Here is an 18,376-nt window from a genome sequence, read left to right on the forward strand (position 1 = left end):
ATACAGGTTCTAGTAGGCATCTGTTACAGAGAAGGGTAATACAAACTATATAGAATTAAACTATCATCATGCATGTTCAGGTTATGGTGCGGAAGGTGAACTAGAAAACTACTTTTTACTGACACAGGGTGTTTTTTTTTTCCCAATTTCAATATTCATTTTCATCATTTAAATCAATTTAGAAATAAGGGAATGTATTTGGTTCCATGTTAAAACTAAAAATTTTTTATTGAATATTGAATCACAACCTTGACCTAATCTTAAAACACCAACAACAAAACTGAGAAATAATGAACTAAAGAAGAGGTACATGTATATCTTTTCCCATTATAATGCTTCAAACTATGATGACACAGTTAATTAATTTTACCAGAGGCGCTGATGTAGTTTGCAGATATTGTTGCTGTTAACGTCGTAGGGAGTCCTTTTCCCTGTACAAAGAATGACACAAAATGTTCTGACGGTTTATTGGGATCTGAAACACAAAGAATATGATGTGTGAATTCTTCTCTTGAATGGAAATACATACTGTAAGCAAATGAAAATTAGCCACACAATGACAAGGTTCAAACAGATCTAGTCAAACCAAATTCTAGGCCATTAATTTTCTAAGAAGACTTTCCATACATATAAAGATATTGAAGTAGCCTTTCAAAGGCCTAATAATTAAATTTAAGCCTATTTGAGGTCATTATAGTGAGGATTCAAGATTTTTTAAGTCCCCGTTTATACCAGGATTAAAGGCTTTTTAATGCCAAAATTTAATCAAAAGATTTTCCAGATGAGATATAAAAATTATTTAAATGAAGTCCTTAATCATGAGCATGGGTACCTAATGAAGAGACTAATTATACAAAATGACACAGTCTAACAACTGTTTTCTGACTAGGTACTGATCCCATAAATCATTATTGAATGATACAGGTATCAGTCTGAAGGATGTTTTGTCACGATACTGGGATAACACAACTTATTGACAAATCAAATCAAAGGGCCAAAGGCCCTGAGAAACGTCAGGGTCTGAGGTCATATTATAAGAAATTTAAAATTGGATTTTATAGTCAGACAGTTACATTTGTATCAGATGAAATGTCTTCATCTGGCCCTGGTATTTCTATTCTATATATATTCAAGAAAACATGTATAAAATATATCAGCTGACAACTTTACAATAGCTGAGTATAGTTCTTTCCCCATTTCTTTAATGCTTGTGGCAGATTATTGATATATTCCTGAATCAGTAAAGCTGCATGTAAACTTTGAAAAAAGAATCAACTGAGCGACAAATCGGTCTATTAACAGAACGTGTTGTCAAGTAACTACAACTAAAGATAAAATCCAAGATGTACACAGCCGAAGTTTTTTTAATTTTATTTGTAATATAAGTTATTAATAAGGCCTATCAAACGTCTATTTTATGACCCCTTAGGTAACACATTTTAACTCTGATAGAAAATTGCGGTCGCGTTGTCCGACGAGACATATCTAGTTTTGACACCGCCAGTACATCAGTCACGGATCATAATCATTAGATTCTTTTCAAACAACAAATAATAACCGTATTTAATAAAATCCTCACGAAAAACGGCAATGTAGTTTGTGACAACTTGCCCTCAATTCCTGGTCATATTTCTTGCGTATTCTAGCGACTTACAAATGAATATGAAACTGCGAACGGTCGAGTAGACATAACCGCCATTTTGGCTGACTAGAGTCGTGAAAAGTCACGTGACAGCTAAAGTTATCTCGTGGAATGCTCGGGTGCATTTGACTACGTAAATAGGATTGGTTTTAAGCTATCAAATGTTCCTGCATATGAACTCAGGATGAACAGATGTGGATAGTTTCTCTGTGAATGCATGTAAATTTCTACGACGATCAAACTGATTTTTCTACTTTCGTTTTCAAGGCAGTATCGAGACAGAACTACGTAATCCTACGCCAACAAAATTGCATATACTGACGAGAAAAAAGATTCATAATTATACTCTAAAATGGTCTAGAACACCAAACATTAACATTTCATTTTAAATAATTGCAGTAAACACGGTTTACATCACTTAAATTGTGTCAATAATTGCTATCAAAATAGGAACTATATTAGGCTGCGGATGTATATCATTTGTATGACAGAAAAGAGGAATAGTTAGCCGGAACAGATCTATCAGTAACAACATTCTCCCACCACGCCTATAACGGCAGGTGCCAAAGGCACCCTGACGTTAAAAAGGGGAAGCAACTCCTGAAGCCAGGTTATAGTGTATTCTATTTTAATAGCTGGTTGTTGATATGTTTTGGCCCTAGAGGCCCTTATGACAGCCTGCTTTTAGGCCATAATATGTCAACCAGAAGAAAGTAGAATATACTGTTTGGAAATCTGACTTCAGTACGTAGTTGCTCCTTTTTTTCTGATTTACTTGCTATGATATAAAGGGCTCTGTATCCACTAGGTGTCTACTGTAACCTAGTAGGTGAACCACAACACACAAATATAAACTTGGCAGGATGTTAGTTCTTGGAAATTTTTTCTAACTGGAGATTTCTCTAGTCTTGTTTTACATCAAACTTACCCACATCTGACACATCAAATGTCTGTGAACTGGACGCCAAAGGGAGGTCAACATGTACCATCACTTTTATCTTCTCCAGAAGTAGTCTGGCTTTTAACTGAATCTGCAGCACAGAATATAAAACATTAAGGATGAAAAATAAAGTTAATTACGACCAAGTACTAGCTTTTGGTGTGGCTGAATGTTAGCCAGAAATTCACCCTACTACCAATAGTAAATGTGCCTCGCTGGACACTGGGTGTAAGATAAAATGACCACATTATAAATGTACCAGACAAAGGGTCACCATATTATCGATGTATCAGATTTGCTTTATGGATCCAATGTATCCTGTCGAGGACCATACATTGTATCTACCTCATGGTAAGCCATTCATACCCAAAAATGCACAGAATCGAATTGAAGTGTACAAAATGGAAATGTGGAATTTTCTCCTATTTTTGTGGAACTGCATTATCCATTCAGTAACTCGCCAGACCAAATAATCAGGCAATTATGCCACCAACTGCTTCTACTTAATTAATTAATGAATGGATATTTGGTCAAATGACAGTAATAGGCAACAGGAACTAAGGAATCTAATAATAAAAGTACTGATTTTGTTAAAGGCACAATGGAACAACACTTTGATCCAGATAGGGAAAACCTTATTTCAGGACAACGACAGTAGAGTCTGAGCTAGAAATGTTGCATGTCTTAAACCATTTAAAGAAAATTTCTGCAACTTGTGTATTACAATTTGATTATTAAAACCTAAGGAAATTATGTTTTGAACATTATTAGGACTATTCCAGTAGATATATACATTCCATAGGAGGACTTACCCTAACAGTGATGGACGGCACTCCATCAACATCCTCATACTCCATACCCATGGCAACCTGCAACAGGATTAAACAAATTTTAATCTGTTATAAAAACAATGTAGATACCTTTATTAACTCCAAAATCATTCATTTTAACACTTTATCTTGACCAATGACTTAACTGTATACCAAATTCAAACCAGGTATGGAAAATGATGTTGAACATAATAACAATGTGTTGATTAGAATTTCTATTCAGGGTTCAGATGTACACACTTGCTCCCGTAGAGCGAGTAACAGACAAACAGTTGGATGTACACACTTGCTCCCGTAGAGTGAGTAACAGACAAACATTTAGGAGCATATAATTGTAAGACGATAACATTTATAAGAGAAAATATTTATTTTTCCAGGAAAAAAATTTCCAACAAACATGACCTAGAATGATAGATATGTTAAAGTGTTGTTGCTTACAGACATCAGCACACAATCCTAGCAAGATACACACTATCGGACACTGTTTAGCTGTGACTTACAGACATCAGCACACAATCCTAGATACACACTATCGGACACTGTTTAGCTGTGACTTACAGACATCAGCACACAATCCTAGATACACACTATCGGACACTGTTTAGCTGTGACTTACAGACATCATTACACAATCCTAGATACACACTATCGGACACTGTTTAGCTGTGACTTACAGACATCAGCACACAATCCTAGATACACACTATCGGACACTGTTTAGCTGTGACTTACAGACATCATTACACAATCCTAGATACACACTATCGGACACTGTTTAGCTGTGACTTACAGACATCAGCACACGACAGACGGTTCATCTAGACTAGAGTTGATTTAGATATACAATGTCAGACAGTGTTTAGCTGTGACTTACAGACAGTTCATCTAGACTAGAGTTGATTTAGATATACAATGTCCGACACTGTTTAGCTGTGACTTACAGACAGTTCATCTAGACTAGAGTTGATTTAGATATACAATGTCAGACAGTGTTTAGCTGTGACTTACAGACGGTTCATCTAGACTAGAGTTGATTTAGATATACAATGTCAGACACTGTTTAGCTGTGACTTACAGACGGTTCATCTAGACTAGAGTTGACTTGGCAGGAAATCGTGAGGTCATCTTCCTGCTTCACACTTGGCACAATCACTGTGATATAAAACAATTAAACAACTATAATAGGCCGCATCTACTATGAGACTCGAAAGATACTACTGATTAAGGTGTCCTGCCCAAAATATTTATTTGGCTTAAATCTTGCGTATGTACATGGCCTAAGGTAACACAAATTACCACTGTGTATCCCTCAATTAGAGCATATAGTACCATAATATACACACAGAAGAAAACTTGTTACAATTTACATAAAACATAATTGACATGCCATTAGAATATGTCTGATCTGTTAAAAAAAAAAAGGAAAGATTTTTTTCATTTTTAAGCAGATGAAAGTTATTCAGCTGCAGATTGTTTTAGGTACCTGCAGTGTATGCAAACTTTTCTAGATTGGAAAGGACATTTTTTTCCCTTCTTTGTCTGACCAAAGTTTCAATACAAATTGAATATTTTACCAGATGTAAGTTACATTTTGTGGGACTATATATTAAGTATATTATATATTCAGACAAGTACTATAATAATTTCAGAACCACTAACTTTAAATACTTAATTAAGAGATTTTGACAACTTTTATTTGGAGTGAAATTTAATTTCCCAATCGTCTATATTTTTTACCCTGCTTAAGTACAACGATGCGATTTTTCAATACGTTTTGGGTACAGCTCAGATAACTGTGTAACAATTTATTACAAACAAAAATTCATTTTTTTACAGAATTTGATTTTTATGACAGATGATTCAACCAAATCAAAAACAACATCTTCTCGATCACAGGAGAGCCAAAACTACTGACATACAGAACTCATGATATAGACCATACCTGATTTATTTGCTAGTTGTTTTATCTTCTTCTGCAGCATGGCCATTTCACGGTCCATGTCGGGGTAGTTGAGTTCTCGTGCCTCCGTCGTCGGAGGAATAAATAGGGCCGGGTCTGTCCCCAGGTATGAGCACTCCAATCTGCCTTCATCACTCAGAGTGACTAGAACGCCCTTTAGGTCCCTGTAACAGGAAAGATACAATCCTTCACTTTGGTTGTTTACCATACTGTGGTCAGCTCTGTTATATATCAACACACTTCTTAATGTAAATAAATAACTGTTGATAAATAGGACTACTAGAGGGATAACAAAGTGTGATGGAAAAGACAGACACAAACAAGGGGATGGACAGTGATGACAGAGTGTGATGGACAGAAGGACAGACAGTGATGACATTGTGATAGACAGAAGGACAGACAGTGATGACAGTGTGTGATGGAAAAGACAGACAGTGATGACAAAGAGTGTGATAGACAGAAGGACAGACAGTGATGACAAAGAGTGTGATGGACAGAGGACAGACAGTGGTGACAAAGAGTATGATGGACAGGACAGACAGTGATGACCGAGTGTGATGGACAGAAGGACAGACAGTGGTGACAAAGTTTGTGATGGACAGAAGGACAGACAGTGATGACAAAGAATGTGATGGATAGAAGGACAGACAGTGATGACATAGAGTGTGATGGACAGAAGGACAGACAGTGATGACAAAGAGTGTGATGGACAGAAGGACAGACAGGGATGACCGAGTGTGATGGACAGAAGGACAGACAGTGATGACAAAGAATGTGATGGACAGAAGAACAGACAGTGATGACAAAGTTTGTGATGGATAGAAGGACAGACAGTGATTACAAAGTTTGTGATGGACAGAAGGACAGACAGTGATGACAAAGAGTGTGATGGACAGAAGAACAGACAGTGATGACAAAGAGTGTGATGGACAGAAGGACAGACAGTGATGACAAAGTTTGTGATGGATAGAAGGACAGACAGTGATTACAAAGTTTGTGATGGACAGAAGGACAGACAGTGATGACAAAGAGTGTGATGGACAGAGGATAGACAGTGGTGACAAAGAGTATGATGGACAGGACAGACAGTGATGACCGAGTGTGATGGACAGAAGGACAGACAGTGGTGACAAAGTTTGTGATGGACAGAGGACAGACAGTGATGACAAAGAGTGTGATGGACAGAAGGACAGACAGTGATGACATAGAGTGTGATGGACAGGACAGACAGTGATGACAAAGAGTGTGATGGACAGAAGGACAGACAGGGATGACCGAGTGTGATGGACAGAAGGACAGACAGTGATGACAAAGAATGTGATGGACAGAAGAACAGACAGTGATGACAAAGTTTGTGATGGATAGAAGGACAGACAGTGATTACAAAGTTTGTGATGGACAGAAGGACAGACAGTGATGACAAAGAGTGTGATGGACAGAAGAACAGACAGTGATGACAAAGAGTGTGATGGACAGAAGAACAGACAGTGATGACAAAGTTTGTGATGGATAGAAGGACAGACAGTGATGACAAAGTTTGTGATGGACAGAAGGACAGACAGTGATGACAAAGAGTGTGATGGACAGAAGGACAGACAGTGGTGACAAAGTTTGTGATGGACAGAGGACAGACAGTGATGACAAAGAGTGTGATGGACAGAAGGACAGACAGTGATGACATAGAGTGTGATGGACAGGACAGACAGTGATGACAAAGAGTGTGATGGACAGAAGGACAGACAGGGATGACCGAGTGTGATGGACAGAAGGACAGACAGTGATGACAAAGAATGTGATGGACAGAAGAACAGACAGTGATGACAAAGTTTGTGATGGATAGAAGGACAGACAGTGATTACAAAGTTTGTGATGGACAGAAGGACAGACTGATGACAAAGAGTGTGATGGACAGAAGGACAGATAGTGGTGACAAAAAGTGTGATGGACAGAAGGACAGACAGTGATGACCGAGTGTGATGGACAGAAGGACAGATAGTGATGACAAAGAGTGTGATGGACAGAAGGACAGACAGTGATGACAAAGAGTGTGATGGACAGAAGGACAGATAGTGATGACAAAGTTTGTGATGGATAGAAGGACAGACAGTGATGACAAAGAGTGTGATGGACAGGACAGACAGTGATGACAAAGAGTGTGATGGACAGAAGGAAAGACTGATTACAAAGTTTGAGATGGACAGAAGGACAGACGATGATGACAAAAAGTGTGATGGACAGAAGGACAGACAGTGATTACAAAGAGTGTGATGGACAGAAGGACAGACAGTGATGACAAAGAGTGTGATGGACAGAAGGACAGACAGTGATGACAAAAGGGTATGATGGACAGGACAGACAGTGATGACGAAGAGTGTGATGGACAGAAGGACAGACAGTGGTGACAAAGTTTGTGATGGACAGAAGGACAGACAGTGATGACAAAGAGTGTGATGGACAGGACAGACAGTGGTGACAAAGAGTGTGATGGACAGAAGGACAGACAGTGATGACAAAGAGTGTGATGGACAGAAGGACAGACAGTGGTGACCGAGTGTGATGGATAGAAGGACAGACAGTGGTGACCGAGTGTGATGGATAGAAGGACAGACAGTGATGACAAAGAGTGATGGACAGAAGGACAGACAGTGATAACAAAGAGTGTGATGGACAGGACAGACAGTGATGACAAAGTGTGATGGACAGAAGACAGACAGTGATGACAAAAAATGTGGACAGAATTATAGACACAGAATCAGTGGGATGGACAGAGGGTCAAAGTCAAAATACCTATACTGTATATGCATATGATTTTATTTCACATAATAAATATTCACTTAATTTTTCTAATGAGATAAAATAGGAATGTGTTACCTTTACCTGAAATCAATTTTTTTTTCAATTCCAACAAAATTTCACTGACAAATTTGTCAAATGAAATATAAGTAGGTTTAGGCTTATCAAATTTTTACCCCATCCGCAGTTACACCAATGACCAGCTGTGGTAGCAAACTTACGAAAATGTGCCAACACAGACTTGCATTGGTACGTTGTCCAGCTTGGCGGCCCATTTGAGGGTACAGTCCTGGTAAACCATTAAGGACTTAGTGTGGGATCCCACTAGGTAATTAACTCCTCCGTCACTGACTACAGACAAAAAACAACATCACTGTATCAAATATAACAACTGGTAATCTATATCATGAATGTGCCTAAACTTAGGAAAGTATATAATGCAAGGCAGAGGCAGAATTTAAGTAAGTTCCCTACTGGTAACTAAGAATCTTTCATAAAATAAGAAAGTTTCTTACGCTCAGTAACTTTGTAAAAGACACACATGTGTCCAGTTTAAAAGGTCTTAATAGAGTCAATGTATAATTATTATACCAAGATGTTTTTTTTTTATCTTGTGACATCAAGTGTACAATACCTTACATACTATAATACCTGTTTACCTTAGATACCTAGCTTCCTAACAGATACTACATGTATTAAATTAAATGTGTTTTTAATACTAAAGATGTGTACTATATCATACTGCGAGTGATCTGTTAAATAGAGTTGATAATGTGTAAATGATAAATGATGTCCATGACTATATTAACAACTGGGGTTAACCTCTGAATTATAAACTATATAAAAAATCAAGGGAGATAACTAACACAAAATGCCAGACATGATGAGGGCTTGGTAGTATACCACCTTAATATCATATATCTAACTGACCTGAAGCGTAAGGTAGGAAACAGCTGGGATCACACTCCATCTTCTTCATAAACTTAAGTTTACCAGTTTCTGTTAAACAAAATATAGTCCTTTCTCCTGCAAGAAAAAAGTATTGTTATATATAAACTATGATCTTCCTCAAATTATCAATCTCTTAGAGATATCAAAACCTACTTATACCTGGTGGTCTAGTGAGATGATGCCAGGCTATGTGACTAGTTATAGAGGCCTGGTGGTCTAGTGAGATGATGCTAGGCTATGTGACTAGTTATATAGAGGCCTGGTGGTTTAGTGAGATGATGCTAGGCTATGTGACTAGTTATAGAGGCCTGGTGGTTTAGTGAGATGATGCCAGGCTACGTGACTAGTTATAGAGGCCTTGTGGTTTAGTGAGATGATGCCAGGCTACGTGACTAGTTATAGAGGCCTGGTGGTTCAGGGAGATGATGCCAGGCTAAGTGACTAGTTATATAGGCCTGGTGGTCTAGTGAGATGATGCCAGGCTATGTGACTTGTTATAGAGGCCTGGTGGTCTAGTGAGATGATGCCAGGCTACGTGACTAGTTATAGAGACCTGGTGGTCTAGTGAGATGATGCCAGGCTACGTGACTAGTTATAGAGGCCTGGTGGTCTAGTGAGATGATGCCAGGCTACATGACTTGTTATAGAGGCCTGGTGGTCTAGTGAGATGATGCAAGGCTATGTGACTAGTTATAGTGGCCTGGTGGTCTAGTGACATGATGCCAGGCTACGTGACTAGTTATAGAGGCCTGGTGGTCTAGTGAGATGATGCCAGGCTACGTGACTAGTTATAGAGACCTGGTGGTCTAGTGAGATGATGCCAGGCTATGTGACTAGTTATAGAGGCCTGGTGGTCTAGTGAGATGATGCCAGGCTACTTGACTAGTTATAGAGGACTGGTGGTCTAGTGAGATGATGCCAGGCTATGTGACTAGTTATAGAGGCCTGGTGGTCTAGTGAGATGATGCCAGGCTATGTGACTAGTTATAGAGGCCTGGTGGTTTAGTGAGATGATGCCAGGCTATGTGACTAGTTATAGAGGCCTGGTGGTCTAGTGAGATGATGCCAGGCTATGTGACTAGTTATAGAGGCCTGGTGGTCTAGTGAGATGATGCCAGGCTATGTGACTAGTTATAGAGGCCTGGTGGTCTAGTGAGATGATGCCAGGCTATGTGGCTAGTTATAAAGGCCTGGTGGTCTAGTGAGATGATGCCAGGCTACGTAACTAGTTATAGAGGCCTGGTGGTCTAGTGAGATGATGCCAGGCTACGTGACTAGTTATAGAGGCCTGGTGGTCTAGTGAGATGATGCCAGGCTACGTGACTAGTTATAGAGGCCTGGTGGTCTAGTGAGATGATGCCAGGCTATGTGACTAGTTATAGAGGCCTGGTGGTCTAGTGAGATGATGCCAGGCTATGTGACTAGTTATAGAGGCCTGGTGGTCTAGTGAGATGATGCCAGGCTATGTGACTAGTTATAGAGGCCTGGTGGTCTAGTGAGATGATGCCAGGCTACGTGACCGTCGTGTTCCAGTCGACTCTGCTGTAAATGAGTACAAGTCATGTGTAAGCTGTCCTGAATGGCAGCTCCAGCTGCATGCACCCCAGGAAGTTGAGAAAGACATTGGCCAGTAGCTAATTATTATAAGGTCTGACAGCTATGGATAATTTTTGAACTGCTTTCAATTAACACAGCTTTAATTTGTTTCTGTGATGAAGTGGTGTATATATTAAGAACTTCAAATTATTATCAGTAGTTACTGTTAAAGTAGTATTCTTGCTTTCTTCAATAGTAATTTTCAAAATCAATATTGACTATATGCTAATTAAACTGATATTCTTACCTAAAACCAATATTGTCTGAGGTGCATTTTGTTGGAATTGAGTAACAAAGATGTCGACTGCTTGCTCACCAATATTAAAACACCAGTCATACTGTAAAGAAAAAGTTAAATGAACATTCAGAAAAGATAAAATCTCATAGACAGAGTAGAATCTGAACGACAATGAACCATGATAATAAAAAAAAAAAATCAAAATCAAAAACGAATATTTTCAAAATATTTTAACATCATTTTGGGGAAAATACACTGAAACATCAAATTATCATATTAACCAAGGTTAAACTACAATTTTTAATGAGAAATCAAATGCATTCTTCAGTGTTGTGTATCTTTCAACCAGCTAATCTACATCTGGAATCTTTAGACAAAATCATCCAAATATTTTTTACATAAAGGGGTACTTTTCAGATTAAACAAGTACAAACGAAATTCCTGAAAATAACTGGGTATTCTTCAACTTCTATACTTCAAAGGAATATGAGGATAGCTTCAACTCAAACTCTGAAACAGATGTCAAAGCCGCATCTAGCCATTGCAATTTTATAGCTGTACTAGATCTCAAAAAAAAAAATCATGCAGACAGACACCTTTGAGTTTATAAGTGATATATTTTCTATGCACATCATGTCATATATAGGTATAGCCAAACATTCTATTATAGGTAATTAAACTAATCATGCATATATATGTTTCAGAAAGGAATAGTTTAAGCAATTATAAAATTACGTTCCTACAGAAACAGAAATCCACAAATACCATAAAACACCAGTTTACAGATTAAAATCATCATATCAGTATATAACTGTGACAATGACTCTCCATCCAGCATAAAATAAGTTCTTTTATTTTACAATTATGACAAGTCCACCTTCTATTTTTCTCAATTGATAGAAATAGCCATGTGTTGTAAAAGACATCACAAAACAACTACCTGTATATCTGCGAAGAAGCTGTAGTATGTTTAAGTTTATCTACATACAAAATGTATTTCTTTATCCTGCTACAATCAACATGGCTGTTCCAAATTCCACCACATTTTTGTGGAACAAAATTTAATTTTTTCCATTCATGGGTAAATGCCAGATATTTCTCATAACCAGTTAATTTGTTAAGTTGATTTTATGAGAATAAAATTAATCAGAAATCTATTTTAAACTATATTCCATATAACTGCTGACTTTAACCAGTTAAACATATCAGATAAAATTTGAAGTTGGATGGAATGTAAAAGGATACCATTATATCAACCACCAATTAACTATATATCTGCTGGTGACTTTAAACTGCATTGAAATATAGAAATATCCCTATAGTAAGTTGTATGTCATAAACAATAGAGGAAATCATCGGCATGCAACGACAGAGAAACAGAGCCTCACAATTTTTCCTTTGACATGCTGAAGATTTGGTCCGTAGAATAAGGAAATACACACAGAAGTCTCACCACTTTGATAAGAGTAAGGGATATATATAGGTAAGATCTACATATATCATTAAGTAAGTTAGAAATTATAGGCAATATTTCTATCTGTTGAGCAATACATATTTAAGATAAACACCTTCAAATTCTTTCTTTCATTGAAACTTTAAGCAGCAAGTTTTTCATAAAAATACAATTCTTTAGCTCTGAATGATTAATCAAAAACTTAATCAGAAGTAACGTGTACCAGTTTTGTAAAATAATGATAATTTTATACACAAGTACAAGATTCTATTCATCATAGTTTAGATAATGTTTATCATTGATACCGATCAGAAGAAATAATATCAATTAAATTGTTAGTTATTATTATTAATATCTAAAAACAAAGCCAATCGAATTTTGCTTAGCCGTAATAAGCAATAAACCACAGCATATAATTTCATTATCACACTCTCAATGTACAATATCATATAGCGGTATTCAGCATAGAAACACAAAACATGATGAAGCATATTTTTGTACAGTAGCTAGAGACTAAATTGCTTGTGTTGATATATAAGACTTGTCTACTCTCTTATTAAGACCAGGACTTTTGTTTCAAATTAGACATAAACAAATTCATTTATTCATTTTTTTTTTTAGATTAATAGAAAAATTATAAATTTTGAACTGAATAAATTTTAAATGCCAGAAACAAACGAAAAAAAAAAATTATTTACTTCATCTGTAATAAAAAAGTTATTCAGAAATTTTGTTTAAAGATTACATTTGTTATAATTAAATGTGAGGATAAAAAAATACACATTCAATCAAAACATATTACATATAAATTAATACATATTGATTTAAATAAAAAATAACCAAAAACCATGATAAATACAAATGTACATAAATTCTAATCAAACACCTTTTATTATTTTTAAATGCTTATGAAAATTTATGATCAATTCTTTGGCAAGTAACTATATCTAGCCAAGCAAGCATCAGAATTTTTGCTTGAAATTCTAAAAAAAAATTATATAGTGAAGTGTTCATAATTATGGTAAAAGCAATTACTTATAAAACAAGATAATAGTCAATCTGTACTGAAAAATGTTTTAAGTTATGTTTTACTCTACCGATCATGAAATCATACATTTTTCAGTGTATTTATGTCTGTCTGGATTACGGAAAGATTTCAGGAATTTTACCTGAAGTCAGTTTCCATTACAGTAAAATATTACTATTCTACTAGTTGCAAATAATATTTCAAAGTCATAAAATATCAAATGTAACTAAAACACTAGCCATGTTTCTGCTGTTTATCACAGATAAAGGAGACCCAGGTTATTGGAGATGTTTCAAGTTCAAGATTAATGAGTTGAGCTGTAAGAGGACACTACAAATACTACGCAGTATATATAATTATAGTCATACCTCACATACAGTTCCCCGGCCAGACACCTTCAAAAGTCGAATTCATCATACATAACATCTTACTATGATCAGAATATACTAATCCTCAAAGTATTCATCAAAAGTTGTATACAAATGTTAATTCATATTTCAAACAAACACACATGATTTGTAGACAAGTGATTGCTATAGTCTGTTTCAATCACACGGTAAAATAAAAGCCTCAGTCATTGATTATACATCAGGGAATATTAATTAGTGTGTCAAATGCCTCCCACATAATTAATTTGGTTACAACCCTTTTGCAAATTTTTGTTTTTCTGTATTGTCTAAAGTCAAATGATTTTCAATTACAGAACCGCTACCAAAGTGCATTTCCCGTGAAGACCCGAGCTGTTAGTGAAAGAACTTAATGTAAAATGCAGATAAATTATATTTTCATGCGATGTGCTGAAACAGATTCGGTACCAGGTATCACAAAAACAAGATGCTGAAAAATCATGCTAATATTTACTGGTAGCATTTTAAATATACCAGCTAATGTATGTATTCCATAGTGGCCCTTCAAACTGTATACACAATCAGTATGAGGTAACCAATTCTTATCTTGTATACATATGGTTAACCTCAGGACAAATATAAATAAATATTGATGAACCTGTCAGAGTTCTGAGCTTTCAATGGAGTTTGTCGAAAAAATCTTACGGTTTTTATCTGAAATGTTCAAATTTTCCGAAATAGGGTCTATTATAAATAATCAGAGTTTGAATTATCACTAGCTGAATTTTTTTTCTGCAGATTTGCCATACATCACTCCTAGCCTTAATGAATGGACAAACACAAAGCATGATACTTTGACTTACAAGCTTTCCAAATTACTCAAAACTTAAGTTTGGGGGGACCGACGCGGACGCCGGGTGACAGCATTAGTTGTTATCGTAACCGGTGAACAAAGCATTGTTTTTATTGAAAAAATTATTTCAACAAACTCAACGACCACGGGTTTACAGTAATTTTTCGATTGAATTAATATTAACTACTAGCTCATTTTGTATCTAAATTCTTCATTTTGACAGCCTTTAATGTTAGCATCAGAAAGGAAAACGGATAATTTGATCTCGGAATGTTTGGTTTATTTGATCTTGGTTTATTTTGTTTAACACCCTATTAACAGCCAGGGTCATTTAAGGACGTGCCAGGTTTTGGAGGTGGAGGAAAGCCGGACGGAGAAAAACCACTGGCATGCCTTCAGTACCAGGCAACTGCCCCACGTAGGTTTGAACTCGCGACCCAGAGGTGGAGGGCTAGTGATAAAATGTCAGGACACCTCTGAATGACATCATCTCAGCTAAAACTTATGCAACTGTATCAGACATAGAGAATTCTAAATAAAAATGAAGTTTCATACAGTGCAGATTATAAATATGTGTTCGGGTAAATTTCCAGTGCTTGTGATCCAAACAAATATCAAAATTCGAACATCGGTGCAAAATATCAAGAATATTTCACTGCAATCAACATATTTCTTTTTAACTTTTAAAATGCAGGTGCATATATATTATTCATGATACTGTGTCTAACACTTGTGTTCTGATTAGCACTGTAAGAATCAGAGGCTGTTACCAGTGGGACTTTCCCACTATACATACATTTACTCGTTTTCCAGACTTCATACTTTGTGATTCTTCCTTTGTCTTTGAATCTGTTGCGACAGCTAACACCTGATATCTGTTATAAAATATGTAAAATTTCATTTCATTTCTGATCATTAGTTTAGGATTATAGTTATAATATACAAGATCAAGTTCATTAAAATGGACCAAACACCTGTATTCATTACTTATCACTGCTGACGTACGTGCTGAGTCATGGTCAGAACATTTTCTTATTCTTCAAATTATGCAATACTTTTCTAGGAAGATTTTAATTTTATTCAATGTGTACAATGACCATCCAAGCAAGTCTATATCAATTATGACCATGATTCCCAAACCTATTGCATCATAGGGTTGTTAGGTGTAGTATAAGGTGACTCGGGTCTGATTGGGTGATCAGAGGTCTGATTGGGTGATCAGAGGTCTAATTTGGTGATCAGAGGTGTGATTGTGTGATCAGAGGTGTGATTGGGTGATCAGTGGTGTGATTGGGTGATCAGAGGTCTGATTGAGTATCAGAGGTGTGATTGGCTGATCAGAGGTGTGATTGGGTGATCAGAGGTCTGATTGGGTGATCAGTGGTGTGATTGGGCTGATCAGAGGTGTGATTGGGTGATCAGAGGTCTGATTGGGTGATCAGTGGTGTGATTGGGTGATCAGAGGTGTGATTGGGTGATCAGAGGTGTGATTGGGTGATCAGAGGTGTGATTGGGTGATCAGAGGTCTGATTGGGTGATCAGAGGTCTAATTGGGCTGATCAGAGGTCTGATTGGCTGATCAGTGGTCTGATTGGCTGATCAGAGGTCTGATTGGCTGATCAGACGTGGGGATCTTCTTCCGACCATAAGGGTTTCCTCTGTTTGATGTGTGGGGAGAGGATCTTACACTCGTGTCAATGGTACATAATATATGGAACTTATTGAACTACTTAATTAATTGCTTCAGCGCAGAACAGGAACACCAAGAGTCAGTGAAGCAATGTCAAAAAGGAATTGGAAGTGGATTCGCCATGTACTCAGAATGGATACTACTAGGCTTGTACCATATTAACGACATGGCACTCGAAAATTAGGGGAAAAGCAGATCAGCCAAAAATAACATGGAGGACTACTGGGCTTAAACAGTCAAAGTAGGGATGGAGATGTTAGGCATCAGCAAAGGGTAGCCAGAGATAGAGACAGGTGGGGACAGTGTATCAGTGAGACAGGTGGGGCAGTGTATCAGGGAGACAGGTGGGGCAGTGTATCGGGAGACAGGTGGGGCAGTGTATTAGGGAGACATGTGGGACAGTGTATCAGGGAGACAGGTGGGGCAGTGTATCAGGGAGACAGGTGGGGCAGTGTATCAGGGAGACAGGTGGAGACAGTGTATCAGAGAGACAGGTGGGGTAGTGTATCAGGGAGACAGGTGGGGCAGTGTATCAGGGAGACAGGTGGAGACAGTGTATCAGAGAGACAGGTGGGGACAGTGTATCAGTGAGACAGGTGGGGTAGTGTACCAGGGAGACAGGTGGGGCAGTGTATTAGGGAGACATGTGGGACAGTGTATCAGGGAGACAGGTGGGGCAGTGTATCAGGGAGACAGGTGGGGCAGTGTATCAGGGAGACAGGTGGAGACAGTGTATCATTGAGACAGGTGGGGCAGTGTATCAGGGAGACAGGTGGGACAGTGTATTAGGGAGACAAGTGGGGACAGTGTATCAGGGAGATAGGTGGGGCAGTATTTCAGGGAGACAGGTGGGGCAGTGTATCAGGGAGACAGGTGGAGACAGTGTATCAGGGAGACAGGTGGAGACAGTGTATCAGAGAGACAGGGGGGCAGTGTATCAGGGAGACAGGTGGGACAGTGTATTAGGGAGACAAGTGGGGACAGTGTATTAGGGAGATAGGTGGGGCAGTGTATCAGGGAGATAGGTGGGGCAGTGTATCAGGGAGACTGGTGGGGACAGTGTATCAGGGAGACAGGTGGGGCAGTATATCAGGGAAACAGGTAGGGCAGTGTATCAGAGAGACAGGTGGGGCAGTGTATCAGGGAGACAGGTGGGGCAGTGTATCAGTGAGACAGGTGGGGACAGTGTATCAGGGAGACATGTGGGTGACAGTGTATCAGTGAGACAGGTGGGGCAGTGTATCAGTGAGACAGGTGGGGGCAGTGTATTAGGGAGACAGGTGGGGCAGTGTATCAGGGAGACAGGTGGGGACAGTGTATCAGGGAGACAGGTGGGGACAGTGTATCAGTGAGACAGGTGGGGCAGTGTATCAGTGAGACAGGCTGGGGCAGTGTATCGGGGAGACAGGTGGGGTCAGTGTATCAGGGAGACAGATGGGGACAGTGTATCAGGGAGACAGGTGGGGAGTAGTGTATGAGGGAGACAGGTGGAGGCAGTGTATCAGTGAGACAGGTGGGGACAGTGTATCAGTGAGACAGGTGGGGCAGTGTATCGGGGAGACAGGTGGAGGCAGTGTATCAGAGAGACAGGTGGGGCAGTGTATCAGGGAGACAGGTGGGACAGTGTATCAGGGAGACAGGTGGGGCAGTGTATCAGGGAGACAGGTGGGGAGTAGTGTATCAGTGAGACAGGTAGGGGCAGTGTATCAGGGAGACAATTGGGGACAGTGTATCAGGGAGACAGGTGGGGACAGTGTATCAGGGAGACAGTTGGGGACAGTGTATCAGGGGAACAGGTGGGGACAGTGTATCAGAGAGACAGGTGGGGACAGTGTATCAGTGAGACAGGTGGGGACAGTGTATCAGTGAGACAGGTTGGGGCAGTGTATCAGGGAGACAGGTGGGGGCAGTGTATCAGTGAGACAGGTTGGGGCAGTGTATCAGGGAGACTGATGGGGACAGTGTATCAGGGAGACAGGTGGGGAGTAGTGTATCAGGGAGACAGGTGGAGGCAGTGTATCAGTGAGACAGGTGGGGCAGTGTATCAGGGAGACAG

At 38.6% G+C, this 18,376-nt stretch overlaps 1 protein-coding gene across 2 annotated transcripts in view; it reads right to left on the reverse strand.

The window, feature by feature from the left end:
- Positions 1–18,376, reverse strand: part of LOC117317578 (protein PTHB1-like) — a 69,153-nt gene that overhangs the window by 42,308 nt on the left and 8,469 nt on the right. Inside the window, exons 7-16 of one of the 2 annotated variants that reach the window (XM_033872414.1) lie at positions 15,427–15,505; positions 13,799–13,825; positions 10,960–11,050; positions 9,096–9,191; positions 8,387–8,516; positions 5,355–5,536; positions 4,488–4,564; positions 3,395–3,451; positions 2,571–2,673; positions 371–475 (exon numbers count right to left, since the gene is read on the reverse strand). In XM_033872414.1, coding sequence (XP_033728305.1) covers positions 371–475; positions 2,571–2,673; positions 3,395–3,451; positions 4,488–4,564; positions 5,355–5,536; positions 8,387–8,516; positions 9,096–9,191; positions 10,960–11,050; positions 13,799–13,825; positions 15,427–15,505 — 947 coding nt within the window. The remainder of the gene's footprint in view (positions 1–370; positions 476–2,570; positions 2,674–3,394; positions 3,452–4,487; positions 4,565–5,354; positions 5,537–8,386; positions 8,517–9,095; positions 9,192–10,959; positions 11,051–13,798; positions 13,826–15,426; positions 15,506–18,376) is intronic. The other variant, XM_033872415.1, reaches the window with a different exon arrangement.

Source organism: Pecten maximus, chromosome 19, assembly GCF_902652985.1.
Source record: "Pecten maximus chromosome 19, xPecMax1.1, whole genome shotgun sequence".
Taxonomy (NCBI): Eukaryota; Metazoa; Mollusca; class Bivalvia; order Pectinida; family Pectinidae; genus Pecten; species Pecten maximus.